The sequence below is a fragment of the Sardina pilchardus genome, chromosome 12 (assembly GCF_963854185.1).
Source record: "Sardina pilchardus chromosome 12, fSarPil1.1, whole genome shotgun sequence".
NCBI lineage: Eukaryota > Metazoa > Chordata > Actinopteri > Clupeiformes > Clupeidae > Sardina > Sardina pilchardus.
This window is the reverse complement of record NC_085005.1, coordinates 29,843,777-29,861,492: the sequence shown is the minus strand read 5'-3', so window position 1 is coordinate 29,861,492 and position 17,716 is coordinate 29,843,777. Positions and strand designations below refer to the sequence as shown.

General features: G+C 45.3%; 2 protein-coding genes across 2 annotated transcripts; one reads left to right on the top strand and one right to left on the bottom strand.

Annotated features, from left to right (window-relative positions):
- Positions 1-1,810: 1,810 nt before the first annotated feature.
- ccnc (cyclin C) lies at positions 1,811-9,389 on the bottom strand. Its single transcript, XM_062550619.1, has 12 exons — positions 9,252-9,389; positions 8,428-8,534; positions 7,402-7,486; positions 6,821-6,890; positions 6,637-6,688; positions 6,275-6,330; positions 4,833-4,868; positions 4,173-4,264; positions 3,896-3,963; positions 3,460-3,539; positions 2,924-3,042; positions 1,811-2,055 (listed from the first exon to the last, which is right to left on the bottom strand). The coding sequence occupies exons 1-12, from the start codon at positions 9,281-9,283 to the stop codon at positions 2,001-2,003; spliced, it is 852 nt and encodes a 283-aa protein (XP_062406603.1). The 5' UTR covers positions 9,284-9,389; the 3' UTR covers positions 1,811-2,000.
- Positions 9,390-10,748: 1,359 nt separating this feature from the next.
- LOC134097438 (glial fibrillary acidic protein-like) lies at positions 10,749-14,595 on the top strand. Its single transcript, XM_062550312.1, has 11 exons — positions 10,749-10,963; positions 11,204-11,363; positions 11,454-11,603; positions 11,943-12,062; positions 12,286-12,381; positions 12,807-12,941; positions 13,118-13,228; positions 13,386-13,496; positions 13,597-13,721; positions 13,895-14,401; positions 14,511-14,595. Exons 1-11 carry the CDS (start codon positions 10,752-10,754, stop codon positions 14,593-14,595), a joined length of 1,812 nt encoding a protein of 603 aa, XP_062406296.1. The 5' UTR covers positions 10,749-10,751.
- The last annotated feature ends 3,121 nt before the right edge of the window (positions 14,596-17,716 follow it).

Genomic DNA, 17,716 nt, shown 5'->3' with positions numbered 1-17,716 from the left:
GAGGCGTGACGTCACGAGGAGTGTATTGCTCAGCAGCAAACTCACCCCCCACCACCACCACCTCGCTCACGGACACACACAGGCTACTGAGTCCATCGCCGCTTATCCTTGAAAAACACCTACAGCTTATCACATTCCAGCACCTCAAACTATCATCTTATAGGCTATTAGGGCATCAATAGCCCACAAAACGCTACCTATGCCAGGACCCTTTTAATTTCTGAATATTACATAACAGCTTCTGTCCTGTTGCAAAAGTAAACAAATAGCCGGCGACGCACATACCGCCAGCCGAACAGCAGATGTCGCTGCGCTGCCGTGTCTGGTTTAATCATGTAAGTGACATTCTGACTCGTCAGGGACACTCGCTTAAATAACCTGGAACTGCTGACAGAGACGCCCAAGCAAACCATTTGTACCACAACGGTTCATTTTTATTACTCGACATCGGTTAACTTAGCCCAACTTTCAAGTAACAGCAAAAGCGTGGTTTGTGAGATAAATGCAGTGAATTCGAATATTGACCACTTAAAAATCACAGTCACCCCTAGGGGGAAGTTCAATGCAGTAGAGGAAAACAAAATGGAAAAACAACAAAATAATCAATACATGAAAGAAAAGAAAAAAAAAATCATCTGCTGTGACCAGGTCCAGGTGGTATTTTGGTTTGTCCTCAGATTCCACCAATCGGTCAGCCGATTTTCTTTCACAAGGCATCCCAGAACACACAGAGGCAGATATTTCAAAGCAAGAAAGACATGCGACAGAAAAAAAGATGCCTCTACACACAACAGTCAATTTTTACTTTGCAATAAGAAAGCGAGCAGACTTTGAGCATGTATGGGGATGTGTGACATAATGTTTTTAACAGGGCTGTCGGTCACAGTTGGTCAACTCATATAGGCGAGCCCCTGTAGTCAATGGTAAACAGTGGTTAGAACTGTACATAAGGCCTGTGTCTCTATCGCTCTCTCACTCACCCTCACAAGCACCCACACAATCATTATTACAGCTGATTTGAGAATAGCAATGAACACCAGGAATGAATGATTTAAACCAGCATGTCACCATCACAAAACAATAAAAACAGATTAAAAATCACCCAAACCACTACAGTACGTCAATATCAGCACAAAAAAAAGAGAGCTCAATATGTTTGGGTTGATCAGTCGACGATTGATATTATATTTATATAATTTATTGGAAGCTAAATTAGAATGAGAAATAAACACAGGGCACTATTATGGGATGGCTTATGAAGGGAGTAGTGAGGGTCGGGTTGGATGAGGAAACAAAACCGCTGCAGATGCGTCACACAAACACTGCCCATGAACCCCCAACTATACATCACACATCAGTCTCCAATCAGATCACAGCACTGCTTCCTTGTGGGTTTGTCTTTTCATTCGAGGAGCCAATCAGACAGCTGCTACAGCCTGCCAGCCAATCAGTTGGTGATGTGTGTCCGCTTAGGAAAAATGGAAAAGGACTGCTCTACTCCCTGAGGAACGAAAACATCCCATATGACACACGTGCGCATGCACGCGTATGCACACACACAAACACACACACACGCACACACACACACACAGTAATGATCAAGTTTTCTTTGTTCCCACTGAACTCCCACTAAAACAGGTGCTCTGTGGGTTTACTCAAGGAAGTCAGGATCATCAACGTTCTTTTACCCCTACCCCCCCAACCCCCAGACAAACACAACTACCCCTTCCACATTCCATTCCACTCCTCCACCCCATACCAATCCAAGGCTTTACCCCCCCCACCCCCCCAACAGTCTTGTCTGCTGCCCCCCTCCCCATAAGGTCACATCATCATCTGAGGCCAGGCACAATATGAGTCTGTTTCTCTGCTTCTGCTCCTCTGATAGGCTGAGAGGGTGTCAGACACCCACCCCCTCCATATACACACAGGGGGAGGGACGAACAGAGATAGAGGGGATGCTGATTGGATGTCTCTCGGGTAGCTTATTGGCACTGACTCTATGATTGGCTGTAGGAACTGTTCTGGTTGCCGTTGGAACTCTGGTCATTGTCGCTGGAAGGGAAAACACATGAAGAGAAAAAAATTAGTGGACTCAAGAATCAAGGGAATGTATTCAGGCAAAAAATACTGTGTGGAGCACATGGCTTCATATATTTTGCTGCACTATGTGTTGGGAATGGCAGAGAATAAATAACAGAACTCCACTGGCTCCAAGTCCATCATTTGCTACGCTAAACATATTCTTTATTGACTTGGCTTCAGAGCATGGGGGTGGGGAGTAAGAACTTATTAAATCAGGCTGCTGAAATTCAGCCAGCAGACACAGAAGCCAAAATATCATAATAGTATGCGTGCCCGTTTCCTCAGATCCATTCTCCACAAGAGGGCCACAACACACATCGATGTCTAGTCCATCTAGCGGACTACAAGCGCACGATTGAGACATGATTAAGTATTGGTAGTGACAAGAAAAACTGCCACAGCGCTGGTAATGACAAGTTTGTTCAATTGCTCAACTCTAATACAGTGTCCCTCTTAGCACCAGGGCGGCAACATCTACACTCCATTAGGAGCAAGACTGAGGAGGGGCCGGGGGGAGCGGGGGCGAGGGCTCCCTGCTGAGAGGAAGATTGAAACACTCCCTCTGTGCACCGACTAGTGGAATGTAGTTGAGTGAGCTCCATCCAGCTAACATGGAGGTGGAGGCTTAGGTTTGGGCATCTTGCTAACCTATTGGGTGGAGGCTTAGGTTTGGATATCTTGCTAACCTGTTGGGTGGAGGCTTAGGTTTGAGCATCTTGCTAACCTATTGGGTGGAGGCTTAAGTTTAGATATCTTGCTAACCTGTTGGGAGGAGGCTTAGGTTTGGGCATCTTGCTAACCTATTGGGTGGAGGCTTAGGTTTGGATATCTTGCTAACCTGTTGGGTGGAGGTTTAGGTTTGGGCATCTTGTTGAGCACGGCGGCCATTTCCTTCCGGTCGTCAAAGTTCTTCCATTGGTCGTAAAGCTTCAAAATGACTCTAATGATTTCCAGGATCTGCAAATGTAGCCATCAGACAGACAGCATGTCAAAACTCACAGCAGCATGCTGGGATATGCTGGAGAGGCGAGAGGCTTCATTATCTAATATTAAATCTATCATATTATATCTACAGGGTTCCCACTCTAATGTCCAACTATATAGTGAAGGGTACAACATACCAACCAAAGATTTCATAACAGTTGTGTAGTGTTCAAGAATCTTTTTCTTTTTTAGAACAGGAAATATTTGTTAATGTATTTTGGAAAGTAAATGTCAAACTGCTACAGCAAAATTCCCTGATATTCAATAACTTTGTTCTCAAAATGATGAAAAAAATCCCTGACATTCCATTCCTAAATTCCATGATTGATATTCCATGACTCGTGGGAACCCTGTATCTATTTCTCAGTCTCCTCTGACGACTAGGTTTACCTTCTCCATGTCCACCGACAGCTCAGCGAACCACTGCCTGGCGTCCTTCTGCTGGACCACACACGCCACGTGCAGACAGGCTGGAGGAGGAAGACGACAAGAGGGAAGACATTTAACGTTACACCCAGACCCATGGCCTTGGTGTACAGAAGTAAGCAGTAAGCCACAAGGGGCTGTAGGCTCCAGTCATTTAGAACAGCCAAAGGGTGTTGTTAGGCAGACGCAAGGCAGAGTACTGGATACACCTGGCAAGGTACTATCAAACAAAGACTATAAAACGAAAACTATAATACTCTATTCATAAATCATTAATTTCACATTCAAATGGTATTCGGCGGTATCATGAATCAAAAACCGGAAGTATCCATTTTAGAACAAGAGGATAACATGCAGTTCACATAGAGTTATGGCGGAACACTAGAGAACCATATATTACCCAGCGCGATCATGAAGGGAGGATAAAGCAGGCAGAGGTCCGTTCGGTACGTGTCGTTCACTATCCTCCTGCAAACAGAGGCACACACTGATATGATACAACATTTAAAAACAGACGCTCACGGTCACTCAGACTCACACATTTGGACAGGTGAGGATGTGCACGCTCTCAGCAGCCTGAGGCAGGCAAATGCACACACACGCACACACACGCACACGCACACACACACGCACATGTAAAGACACACAAGTCCTGACTCCAAATGACATGCACGCACCAGGCCAGAGGTAGTAACATGTCCTCCTGCCCCATATCTTGAACATACTGCAGCAGGGGTCTGTAAGGGTGGTACACAATCAGACAGCAATCCTGCCAAGGAGATAGGAAAACAATCAATCAATCAATCAATCAATCAGTCAATCAATCAGTCAATCAATCACTATTCCAACATCCAAATAAGATCTTATGGAGATGATACCTGAGGCAACTTGAGCAATTTTGCCTGGCAACCACATAACCAGTTCCATTTAGTCGGATTGGATGATCATGACAATTTGCCTACAGTAGATGATGATTAAAGTTCTCCAGTAAATAAATTGTTGCCCAATTCCAATGGGAACATGTGACCACAATAATGAGGAACGTTACCATGTGACACTGCTCAAAATGTTGCCCCGTGTATCACCAGCTTAAGGCTACAATATGTGCAGAACATTTCGTCATGAGTTCTTTAATGGTCGCATTTCGCAGACTCGTTAAGAAGCTCTTTAAAGCTAAGAACGCTCCTAAGAAGTTCTGAGCACTTGCGAGCTTCTTCACAAATCTGGGAAACGCGGCCAATGACTGTAGACTGAAGTAGAGCAAGTGACAACGAGAGAAGAGAGCTCTTCTGTACGTCACAACAACGCAGTTTGCCGTAAAGTCAGACTTCTCTTACCATCAGCTCCAGCAGGTAGAACTCACACTCGAGTATCTGTGGAGCGATAAAGAGGAAAAGTGTGAGTATCGGCCGAGAGAGAGGGACACAGAGAGAGAGAGAGAGAGAGAGACAGAGACAGAGAGAGAGAGAGAGAGAGAGAGAGAGACAGAGACAGAGACAGAGACAGAGACAGAGAGAGAGAGACACACACACACACACAGAGGACAGTGCACAGTGGACAGGACACAAGTGCGAGGGGAGAGGAGTCGGAAACAGGCTCGCCGCGCCACAGCGCCAGCTCTCAGCGGCGAGGGTGAGGCGGGTGAAGGATGGCCCCGGCGTGCCTCGGGGTGCCGCTGAGCGGATGCCCGACCGCCGCTAATCACTCGGCGCTGCTTACAGCATATCAATACATGTTCCACACGCCATTTGGACAGGCGGAACGCCGGCTATGCCCGCCCTGCTCCTGCCGCCGCTGCCTGGATACCAGACTTAATAAGCGGGCGCGGGTGATGGCGGAGCACTTGGCACTGCCATGAGAAGAGGTGGCGGGCGGGCGGGCGGGCGGGCAGGGAGGAGGGAGGTGGTGGTGGTAGCGGTGGGGTTGAGGCGGGGGCGGGGGGGGGGGTGGGGGGTGCCAGGACGGTGGCATACGGACTCACCCCTCTGCCAGTTTTGGCAGGTGGGTGGCAACACATTGGGCGGAATGTGACGGCACGGGGCAGCCCGAGGTGGCCCCACTCGACACACTCCCAGAGCCGGAGTGACTAATGGAGCCGGGCAGAGGAGAGGCCGCCGGGAATGCACACACACGCACTTGTACGCACGCACACACACGCACTTGTACGCACACACACACGCACTTGTACGCACACACACACACGCACTTGTACGCACGCACACGCGCACTTGTACGCACACACACACACACTTGTACGCACGCACACACACGCACTTGTACACACACACACACTTGTACGCACACACACGCACGCACTTGTACGCACACGCACTTGTACGCACACACTCACTTACACACACACACACGCACTTACACACGCATACAGATATGGACACACTTGATATTTCTGAAGACATAAACAGGCATAGAGGACAGAAGCCCTATCAAACTCACAATTAAACATGTTTATATACTGTACATACACACGCACACACAATTGCAGAAACTAAACAAGGCACACATTCTAAAACAATACGTTTTTATTTTGCCATCCTGTATTTCTACAAGCAGATGACGTCACAAGACTCGTAGGTATTACACTAGATCACAATCTCCACACTAAATGTGCACATTTATACATATGTGTGTGTGTGTGTGTGTGTGTGTGTGTGTGTGTGTGTGTGTGTGTGTGTGTGTGTGTGTGTGTGTGTGTGTGTGTATGTGTATGTGTATATATGCATATATACTAACTGAACCTATCGAACAATTTGCTACTTACATGGTTCATTCTGTAAGGGAACTCTTTGGGGAAGGCATAGGAAAAGCGTGTTTTCACTGCAAAATATCAATCAAATCACCACAGCATTTAAAAACAACATGAGCTTTAACATCCGAGTCATGCACATATTTCAATTTCACTGTGACTTATGTATTGTACACAGATAGTATCATACATGTGACATGTTATGCTGATGTCGACTAATGTTTGTCAAGTACTGCCTAAGCGTCTAACAATGAAATCCATCAGCGGTGGGATTCTTCCGTGTTCAGAATTTATAGCCACTTGTCTAGAACAGAAATTCGGTTGCTATGGAATCTGACATCACACTTAGGCACTCTATTTACTGTATATTAACTTACACACAGAGGTGGCTGCTGAGATGAGCCTGGTGTTGGACACCACACCAAACTCCTTCATGAGGAAGAAAGGAAGCAAGAGAGTATATGTGAGAAAAAAACAAAGCATGAGGAAAAATAGGAGATTCATGCTTCTGTACTGAATATGAGGCAATATGAAAACCCTGGTAGGGAGGTCAAAGGTTACCTCAACTTTTGATGCAAGGAACACACAGGTGGGGGCCATGAGAACAGGGTCGATGCTCTTCAGGGAGTACCTGCACACAAGTATCAAAAACACTGCATTTCAATATATACATACACACAAACACACACACACACACACACAGCTGGACATCACCCTTTGTTGATATGAAGCTCAAAAGTAGTCAAAATAACAGCAGCCATGTTCAAATAAGAATCCAAATCATCTGTGTTGATATGAAGCTCAAAAGTAGTCAAAATAACAGCAGTCATGTTCAAATAAGAATCCAAATCTGTGTTGATATGAAGCTCAAAAGTAGTCAAAATAACAGCAGTCATGTTCAAATAAGAATCCAAATCTGCATGAAAAGGTCTTTTTGGAACCAGACAAAGTATAGATAACAGAACTCTAGTCAGGTCATTCTTCAACAGACTAATATTCGGTTAAATCTACAGCATGTTGTGGTTCATTCTGGTCGCTTCACTTTTGAAATGAGCGAACAATGGCCCATATTATTTTAATTACCATGTCAACCAACCAACACATGTGGCAGTGTCACCAGCCTCATTACCATGGGAGCTTACCTGGCATAGAAGCGCTTGAAGTACACGGTTGCCGTGGCGATGACCTGCTGTCGGAGCTTCAGGTGCTCCCCAAGGGCCTGAATGACTGAAACACACCCGAGAAAAGTCAACGCCCTCGAGTTCATGAGACGATCTCTCTGGGTTCAGACGGTGAGGCAGGGTTCCCACTCTAAGTCAGACTTAAAATTCCCTGACTTTTCCCTGACTTTTCCCTGACCATAACACAGAATTTCCATGACCTTGAAACCGGCATTTCCCTGGCATGTTTGCCTGAGGTGACGCCACCAGCCAAGATATTGCATTCTAGAATGTTGTAAATGTTTAGAGCTGGAAATGTTTCGGGCAAAACAAAAACATTAAGGGTGCATCCACACATGAAATGAGAATACACAACAGGTTTTGGCTATTACATAATTTACTGTTAATCAAATTCCCTGATATTCTCTGACTGTACATGCCAATTGACCAAATTCCCTGACTTTCCTTGACTGGAAATCCCTATTCTGAAATTCAATGATATTCCAGGAATTCCCTGACCCGTGGGAACCCTGGTGAGGACAGTCAACTGACACCCTTTTGCATACCTGCGTTCCACAGATGAGTACAACTAAGCCCATATAGGGCTTTGTAAGATGAGGAATAATGATTGAGCATACAGTAAATGTAACTCTTCAGCCGGTTCGGTAAATAAGAGTTAAGCTGAACGTTCTAATGAGTCTTATGATTCTGTACTGAATGAGGCAATATGAGAACCCAAATGGAGATCAAAGGTTCACGGAATTCAACATGGAATTTCAAAACCTTACATTGTTCCGGAACAAAATCTGTTAGAATGTTAATAAAACTCCCCTAGCTGTATATTTTTTTTTATTCCTTTAGCCAAAAAGGTAGGCTACATGGTGAGTTAATGACATGCTGTGTTGTGTTGCTGTATCAGATGGTCTTGCTGAGGTTATTAATTACGACGTTTATCAAGTAGACTAATTTTATTGAATTCAATGTTATTTCAATTAATAGCTTATCTACCATTAGCGAAGAAAATCTGCAACTTCCAGTACTCCTCCTCCGTCAAGAACTTCAGGTCCTTCTGACGCTCCTTTATCAGGTCCTGCTTGTCCAAGACCCACTGCAAGCTAAAATACCACAAAACAATGACAACACATTAAAGCAAAAATCACAGCACAAACGTCAAATGCACAGCAATGACAAAAGATTCCAGAGCTGTCAGTCATTTCAAGATGAGTCTTCTAGTGATTAGGACACAAATGAGTCAAAGTCACAGTGAGCTTAGTTTTAAAACATGCTGAAGTCCGGTGGAGGGTTTTGGATGGAACATGGATTTGCTCATTTCGAAAGGGTCGCGTATCTGAGTATTTCACGACCAGAGTAATGCTAACAAGGCTTTTTAAAAAGTAAAACAATGATTATAGCAAAGAACTAAGCAAACTGAACTACTTAACATTCAGATCTGACATGAAAGGCTGTCGTTAACAGTAACGTTACTGTCCTCAAGTCAGCTAGATGGATAAGGTTCACAATATCACGTTAGCCATCTAAACACTATGCTAATATAGTTAGCGACCGTTTTGCAGGAATGCCGTGACCAACCTCCATGACATATTAATCTCATTGCTATTATTTTAAAGTATCACGGTGTCTTATATTTAATAAGCAGGGACCTAGTCGGATAGCACTTTGACTGTCCACTACATAAGTCATTTCAGGGAATAGCCTACTGCAGCTAGTTAACGTTAGCCATCGATAGCATCCTTTCAGATGCTAGCTCAATAACAAAGCCGAAGCTTCATGAATAAAATGTTAAATATGTGACGTATTTACAAAATACTTACTAATGCGAACTCTGCCAAAAGTTCCCCGCCATCACGTTCAAAGAGAGGTAGAAAATCTAATTTGGACAAAGTTTTATAGACGAAACAATATCTGCTATAGTTATAAACACTTCTGAGTAGAAGTACCCCAGCAAACGAGTCCAGGATATATTTCGACTCGGGTAGGTGCGTGTGTCTTACATAATATTAGTTCCGGCAGCCTATGTAATTTATCTGGAAGTCCCTATTTTTCAATTTTGGATCATGGTGAGGCCTACCTTACTTTGTCTTTAGTTTTCACACAACGAAGTAAACAAACATAAAGCAATATAACATTTCTTCTAAAGGAACCCCTCATATGAACAGGCTTGATGTACAAAAAGTTAGTTTTGCAGGACATAAACTGATTCAAATGCGGTCATTTAAAACAACCTAAGTTAAAACGACTTATTCTAGACCTAAAACTGAGGCCATTTGGCTCATGCATTTCAGATATCAGGCCAAGGTGTTTGGAGATAACACAACCATGTTGGAACTATATTCATGTTTAGGCTAACTTTATTTTGCGATAACACCGATTTATGCAGGGATCAGGCTATGACTGCGTTGACATGAGTCTGCATGCCGTGGACCACGCCTGAACAGAGGTGTTTAATACTGATGCTGACGCAAACACTAACAGCCCATCATGAACCCATCTAGTCGTTACATTCCTCCGAAGAACAAAAGTCCAGTCAACAGTGATTGAGATCAGCCTCCGAAGTCCGCACGAATTAGAAATGGTCGTTAATTGACTGGAACGCCCAGACGTCTCACACCCAGACTGTTGATGTTATATTCTGACGTTACACTACAATTAAATTGAAATCACCTTCCTCTTCCTCTGCCTCTGCCAATACTCGTAAACTAAATTTAAAATAAGATGAACCGATGACCGAACACGATGGGCTGTTAGTTTTCATCTTCGCTATGATTGCAGACAGTCTGATCAGTCTACGAAGAGGGTTGCTATAAACACAACAGTAAACTATGACACATATGGAAATGGAGATGACCAGGCGAGATAACACAGCCTACTTTCCAGGTGATGACACAGACAAGAAGCATTGGATATTTCTCTGGTCCTCCTTAGGCTGTCATTCGGGTACCTATAACCTCTCCATTCATGCGTAAACCCCGTAATAATCTATAGATTTCAGTCCGAATATCATCTCCATTTATCAGACACTGATCTGATGGCCTACATGTCCTCTGATCATGGCAGAGGACTACCCATAACTTGTTAATAACACCTCTTCACCCCACTATTTTTAAACCTCTTCGCGGGCGTCCGCTAGATGACTTAAGGGGCACTGTCGTGCTCATGCTGTATTGAGGTAGGTCTACGAGATTCCTTCATGCTAAATAGGATGTGCCAAAGAACTACCAACCGTATAAAAAGGGCCGTTGGAAGGAGAGGGACAGTGTGTCATCAACAAACAGCATCGGAAGGAACAAAGCAACCAACCCCAGGGAGTCATCATGAGTCGAAGCCCGGAAAGGATCTCCTCGTACCGGCGCCACTTCGAGGGCGCTCTGGCTGCCTCCTCGTCTTCCACCTCTCTCCAGGTGCGCGTCTCCAGCCCGTCTCCAACGCGCCGGAGCGTCCGCACTCGCTCGGCCAGCTCTGCCAGCTACAGCCGCAGCGGCACCATGGGACGCAGAGCGGTGTCCGGCTCCCGCAGAATGGCTGGGTAGGCCCGCTTTTCACTCAACTCAGATGACAAGCATAGCCTAGACTTTAGAAAACTGTTGCCCGAGACACAAAGGCACACACCGGGTGTCTTGCTTTCACTAGCTTACACGATGGGATAGAATGCATGCAACCCAGTACACATAAATGTCAGATATTCTTAAATGTGGTTCTACTCCTTGTGTAGTAAGGCTGTTTACTTTCCCAGTGGGGCGAGCATGGGTGCCAGTATGGGTGCCAGCATGGGTGGCGTGGTTGGCATGAGTGCTCTGTGCGTTGGCATGGGAGGCGTGGACCTGGATGCAGCATCCGCTGAGAACCAGGCCTTCAAGAGCACCCGCGCCAGCGAGAGGCAGGAGATGATCACTCTCAATGACCGCCTGGCCGTTTACATTGAGAAGGTAGGAACGATTCTTTAGCCACTCTCGTACAGCCTGTCTTCATCTGTGATCTCAATCCTGATCCTGTGTGTGTGTGTGTGTGTGTGGTAGGTGCGCTCCCTGGAGTCCCAGAACAAGCTGCTTGAGGCGGAGATTGATGCTATCCAGAACCGCTACACCAAGCCGTCTGGCCTGCGTAAGCTGTACGAGGAGCAGCTGCGTGAGATGATGAGAGTGGCCGAGCAGATGAGGATGCAGAGGGTGAGTGGGACACACCGGAAGAGCCCGAGGATCTCATTAGTGACAACGTGCTAAGGAGTGTGTGCGGGGTGGAGTTGGGTGGACAGGGTGTTGTGATGAGGTCTAGTGCAGTGCAGTGAAGATGCAGGGGGGGCAAGAGTTTGGATGCAGATGGTCTTGCTGTCCATGGCCCATCCACTTGATGATTGTTATGGAGTGGTTGGAATCACCAAACCCTTGTACAGTGACATTAATGAGGATTGCAGAGAGGAACATCAGATAATTTTGTATCACTCATTTCTTCCTGACCTTTCCTCTCTCCTCTTGACCTCTGTTCTCTTCCTCTGATCTTGCTTGTAGGAGCTGGCCTTTGCTGCTAGAGATGCCATGGGTGGTCAGCTGGAGATGCTGAAGGTCAAGTACGAGGAGGCTGTGGAGGCCAGGAAAAAGGCTGAGATGGAGATTGAAGCATTCCGCCCCGTAAGTGTCTACACTGCCTGCTCCTTCTGTGCATATTTGGGCTCACTTTTATCTTTACATTCCTAATTGCTTTTAAAATGGCTAAAAGGTAAACCTACAGGACCTGCTCTTTTCAGTTGGTTGCCTCAGTGCCTCTCACGTTGTGCTTCGGGAAAGGTCTATGTCCTCTTGTGGTTCGTAACTGAACTACTGTAGTAATTTGTCATTATTTTGTGCTGCTCAGGATGTTGATGCTGCCACTGCTGCCCGCATTGCCCTGGAGAAGCAACTGGACAACCTGGAGCGTGAGCTGGAGTTCCTGCAGAGGCTTCACAAGCAGGTACTGTACAATCCCCCCACCTGCACACACACACGCGCACACACACATTCACCTTAATTGTACACATTAAAAGGGTGAAGATGACTGATGCTGAATGTAATTAGCCTATTCCCACTGTGATAGTCCAAACACAGGTGCACCTAAAGCATTTGTGATGATGGTCTTTGTTATTGTTATTGATAATGGTATTTTTATTGTCTTTTTTAGTACAATTTTTGGGTGTTTTATGCCTTTATTGACAGTGACAGTGGAGAGAGACAGAAAGTGAGTGGGAGAGAGAGCGGGGGTGGGATCCGGAAAGGACCACGGGGAAGGAATCGAACCCAGGTCGCCGGCGTGCGGTGCAGTTGCCCCAGCCAGTTGCGCCACAGCTGGGGCCTGTATTGTTGTTATTATTGACATACTATGGCATCTGTTGTCCTCAGGAAATTGAAGAACTGATGGCTCAGATTTACGGTGGCATGTCTAAAGTGGAGGTGGCGTTCGGCCTGCCCGACCTGGGGGCTGCGCTCAAGGACATCCAATCACAATACGACAGCATCGCCGCCAAGAACCTACAGGTTGTCTGCACTCCATAGCTCAGAAGCCTGTGCTGGAGAAAATATTGTTAACTGTGAAATGCTAAAATCTAGACAAAGACAACACTTGATTTTGTAAATGTCATTTCATGTTAATTCAAAATAATTTGTCAGGTCATGTTCAAGATGTAACCCGCTGTTTGTCTTCACTTTGGCAGGAAATGGACTCTTGGTACAAGAACAAATTCCAGGACATGACTCAAAAGTCAACGAGGCACGTGGATAGAGCACGGAGTGTGAGAGAAGAGATCACAGGGGTGAAGAGAGATGTGAGTGGCGGCTCTAATGATTCTCATCTTTAATTATTATAAGATATCTAATTATTCTCATCTTTAATTCGAGCAACACCACTTCCTGGGTCTCCTGTTCTACACTCAGCCAAACATTGGGAGAGCGACATCTCATGGTGTATGTGTGTGTGTGTAGATTTCAAACAAGGAGCGTGACCTGGAGGCACTGAAGACTAGGAATGAGGCATTGGAGGCTCAGATCCGTGAGGCCCGAGAACGCTATAAGAAGGAGGAGGAAGACCTCCTGGTGAGTTCAGCCATCTTGTTTCCAACACCACCATAATCTTCAATATGGCTAGTCGAACATCTTTGTTGTCTTATACTGACCAATACTGTGTGTCCCTCAGGCCAGAATTGAGGCTGTGAAGCTGGAACTGCAGGGCATCAAGTCAAAGATTGCCATGATGTTGAAAGAATACCAGGACCTGCTTAATTTGAAGATGGCCTTGGAAATTGAGATCACCACCTACAGGTGAGATGTTTCTTCATGTTATATATTCTGACCAGTGACCTTTTGTTAGTAGAGGTAAAATAAATTAATTAGGAGAACACGCATAACAAGTTTAATCTCTTCACAGTGCTGCATTGCTACTAGCACAGGTGTGGTGGGCACCAAACTCACACCTCCTGTTCACTCTTTTGCAGGAAGTTGATCGAGGGTGAGGACCTTCGTCTGGACACCATGGTGCGGTTTGGTGGCATGTCTCTGATGGGCAGCGGTATGAGTGCTGGCATGGGTGGTGGCATGGCTGCCATGGGCGCTGGGGGCATGGGCATGAGTGCTGGTGGGATGAGTGCTGGCGGAGTCATGAATGGCAGTGCCATGGGTATGAGCGCTAGTGCTATGAGCGCTAGTGGCAAAAGTGCCGGTGCCATGAGCGCCAGTATGGGCACTGGTAAGGCTGGAGGCGTCGCCATGGCAAGTGGCATGAGTTCGTCCATGAGCGCCACCAACACATCAGGGTCCATGGAGACGGAATCCAAGACCGTGTCCTCGGCCAACGGGATGTCCACCATGATGTCCTCGTCCAATGGGATGTCCAAGACCGTGTCCTCCACCAATGGGGCGGTGTCCATGTCTTCCAGCAGCAAGGCGGAGTTCTCCGAGGACCAGGCGGTGGAGATGACCGAGAGGAAGACTGTTCTGATCAGGTAAACTCACGTCGATCTGAAGCCTTGCGCTGTCACACACACACACACGCACACCCACATACAGTGAATGTGAGGAAGGTTTTGAACTCCTATCTTTGTTTGCGTTTAGAACAGTTAAGACCGATGAGGACGAGATTCTGAGCGACACACAGGAGCGAACCTTCACAATCTCTGGAGCGGCCGACGACCAGTAAGAAGAAGCAACACCCCAGTGAAGCGTTTACCTGTATCCATGGCAACCCTCCTGTATCCCCTGCATTCCTGCTCGGTGTCGGTTGATTGGCTCCTTGCCACGACTAACCTGTAAACCTGCTTCATCTCCCCTGTGGGGCCTCTCCTCCTACGACACACCATGCAAAGAATATAAACAATAAACAAACCTGCAAATTATTCCCAAGTCTTGAGTCCTGTCTGTGTCATGTCTTGTTGAAAATTACTACCCGTTGCCCTCTAGGATGTGAAATAAGAGAAACAAGAGTAAGCAAGTCACAATTCTGTAAAGCACAAACAACATGAAAACTACAGGAGCTACAGTATAGTTACTAATGGGCCTTACAGTTGTGATTAATCAAAAGTATAAATAGGTTAAAGAAAATGGAAAACTCACAGAATATTAAATATACAGGCTATAGTACATAAAACAAATGAAATACAAGGATGAGTGAACAAAATGACATAAAAAGGCAAGAATTGGCCGGTCAGACCTGAAGTGGGGTCTGGATGATCTCCCCCGGGAATTGTTTTAATTCTGGCAGCTAAATGTACAATATTTGCATCGTTTGAAACAGAAACAGTCAAGCTAAAGACAGCCTATGACTTGATAGAAAGATTGGAATTAAGACTAAATAAAATAAAAATAAAACTGAATAAATTCACCAATACTTTTAACATTCAGAATTCACAATATCCACATTCACCTTATGTGCACTCATCAACACTATTTAATACCACTGGTATTGTTATAAACATTGGACAATAACCTCCACCATCATCATCAAACATGTGTTCTGAATGCCTTCTTAAAAACCTGATGCCGCATGGCGCTGTCCACCTTACTATGATCGCAGAATTCATTGTTTACTTTACCCACCTCTGATTCTATCACTACACCTCTGATTCTATCACTACACCTCTGCTGGCACCCCTACACACATGTCATCATGGCACCGACTTTGGGGAAAACGCACCTAAAGTGCACATGGTAAGGAGGACTGTAGGGCACTACATCTCATTTTTACTGAAATCTACTCCTTTCCATTGCAAGGGCACTTCATTGTGCCGCAGTGCTAAGAGGACAGTTCATGATTTTTTCCTTCCATGAGAAGGGCACCTGTAAGGCACCTCAAGTTTAGCCCATTGCAAAGACACGTCCTGTATCATTTTACACTGCAGGGGCATCCATTAGGAAATGCCACTCCACCTGATGCAAGTATGGAGTGAACAACAACTCTCCTCGTTGTCCCATATTGCTCTCTGTGGTAAGCATTAGCATTGGATTACCGGTGCATACGTGTTTTATTATTGTCATTATAGACAAGGCAATTATGGGCAATGAGTTTGTAATGAAGTGATTAAGATATTTTAAAATAAATGCTGGTAGTGCCATGTTGTGTTGTTGGGTTGGTTTTCATTTCATATTACATTACAGTAATTCATCAATGCTGCATCATATGATCTAGATTTAAAACAAAGACACAGTAAAGATAGTTTGGTCCAATATTACACATTATAATGTGATTCTTGAAGTAGGGACGACATGTGTAGTTTGATCTACAGTACTTTAGGTAATCATAGTAGAATTAACTCTGAAAATCTGGCAATGACCATACACTGATTGTGAGTGTGACAAAATTAGTTCAAGTGCAAGGTCCTCTAAATGCCACCTATGTCAAAAATGAGTTACAGATACATATAGCAATAAATAATACTAATTTCATGGTTTGAAATATTGATTTGTAGGCAAAAACCTATAGGAACCTGATAAAATAGGCTCATATAGAAAAACATTATGGATTTAGGGACAGATTTTGAGGGGTTTGCATCTGAACTCTCCAAATGTTATCTGAAGGAGAGTTAAATTCAATTTAGATTCAATTTAAGACTTTTGTTTTTACTGTGATAGGACCGTACTTCACTTCACTGCATCACATTTCATCCATTGGAGGAACACCATCAGTATGCACTTCTTTGTGCTCTCTCACATGTAGTGCAATATACAGGGCTGCATTCCGCTGCATTCTTTACTATAAGTGACACCCTTTGGAACACTGTCATGTAGAGAGGGCACTCCACATGGCACCCTTTTCCAATGGAAGGGCACACATAGGGAACGGCAAGTATTTGAAGGGGCTCCTGATAGAAATGCCACTGAGTCACAGAAAAACAGTTACAACTGCCAGCAAGCTACTGCCGAGCACTGAACACATTAACAAAGACTGGTGAGAAAGGCCAATAACATTGTTTGTGACTATACACAGCCCCTGACATCTCATTTGAAACTACTGCCATAGAAGTTGTTTCTGCTCACCCTGTCTGACCAAGAACAGATCCAAATTCTCTTTTGTACCACAAACCATAAAAGACTTAAATCAGTGAAAAATCAGCTAGATGTCCAGCTGGCCTGGTCATATCCAAGGGTATATAGTGTATTGCCGCATGTAATGTATGTTCTTCATGTATAGACTATATATTTTTTTGATCCCGTGAGGGAAATTTGGTCTCTGCATTTATCCCAATTCGTGAATCAGCGAACCCACACAGCACGCAGTGAATATACAATGAGGTGAAGCACACACTAACCCAGAGCAGTGAGCTGCCTGCCCAACAGCGGCGCTCGGGGAGCAGGGAGGGGTTAGGTGCCTTGCTCAAGGGTACACCAGCCCTGGACTGGTCGGGGATCGAACCGCCGACCCTCCGGTTACAAGCTCGAAGCCCTAATGTTGTCTGATGTACAGACTACTTGTTTGTGTCCTATGTCTGATGTCCTGTCATGAAGAGCCTGGCGACTGTGCCGCAAACCCAACTGCCCCACGGGGACAATAAAGTTATCTACTGGAGGGCACTGAAACATTTCTGACACTTTTGAGGGCCCTTTAACACATCAACACATGAATCATGGGGACACTGGGAGGACACCTGAGCCTGCTAGTATTCTTACCGTTATAGATGAAGAAGAATGACCCAACTTGATGGGCTCACAGGCAGTGCAGCCTGATCAGACCGTGCAACAGGGTTGCTTTAAACACAATATGGACACATAATGGAAATCACCCAGCGAGTCAGCCACAGATCACTTTCCAGGTGATGACATTTGAT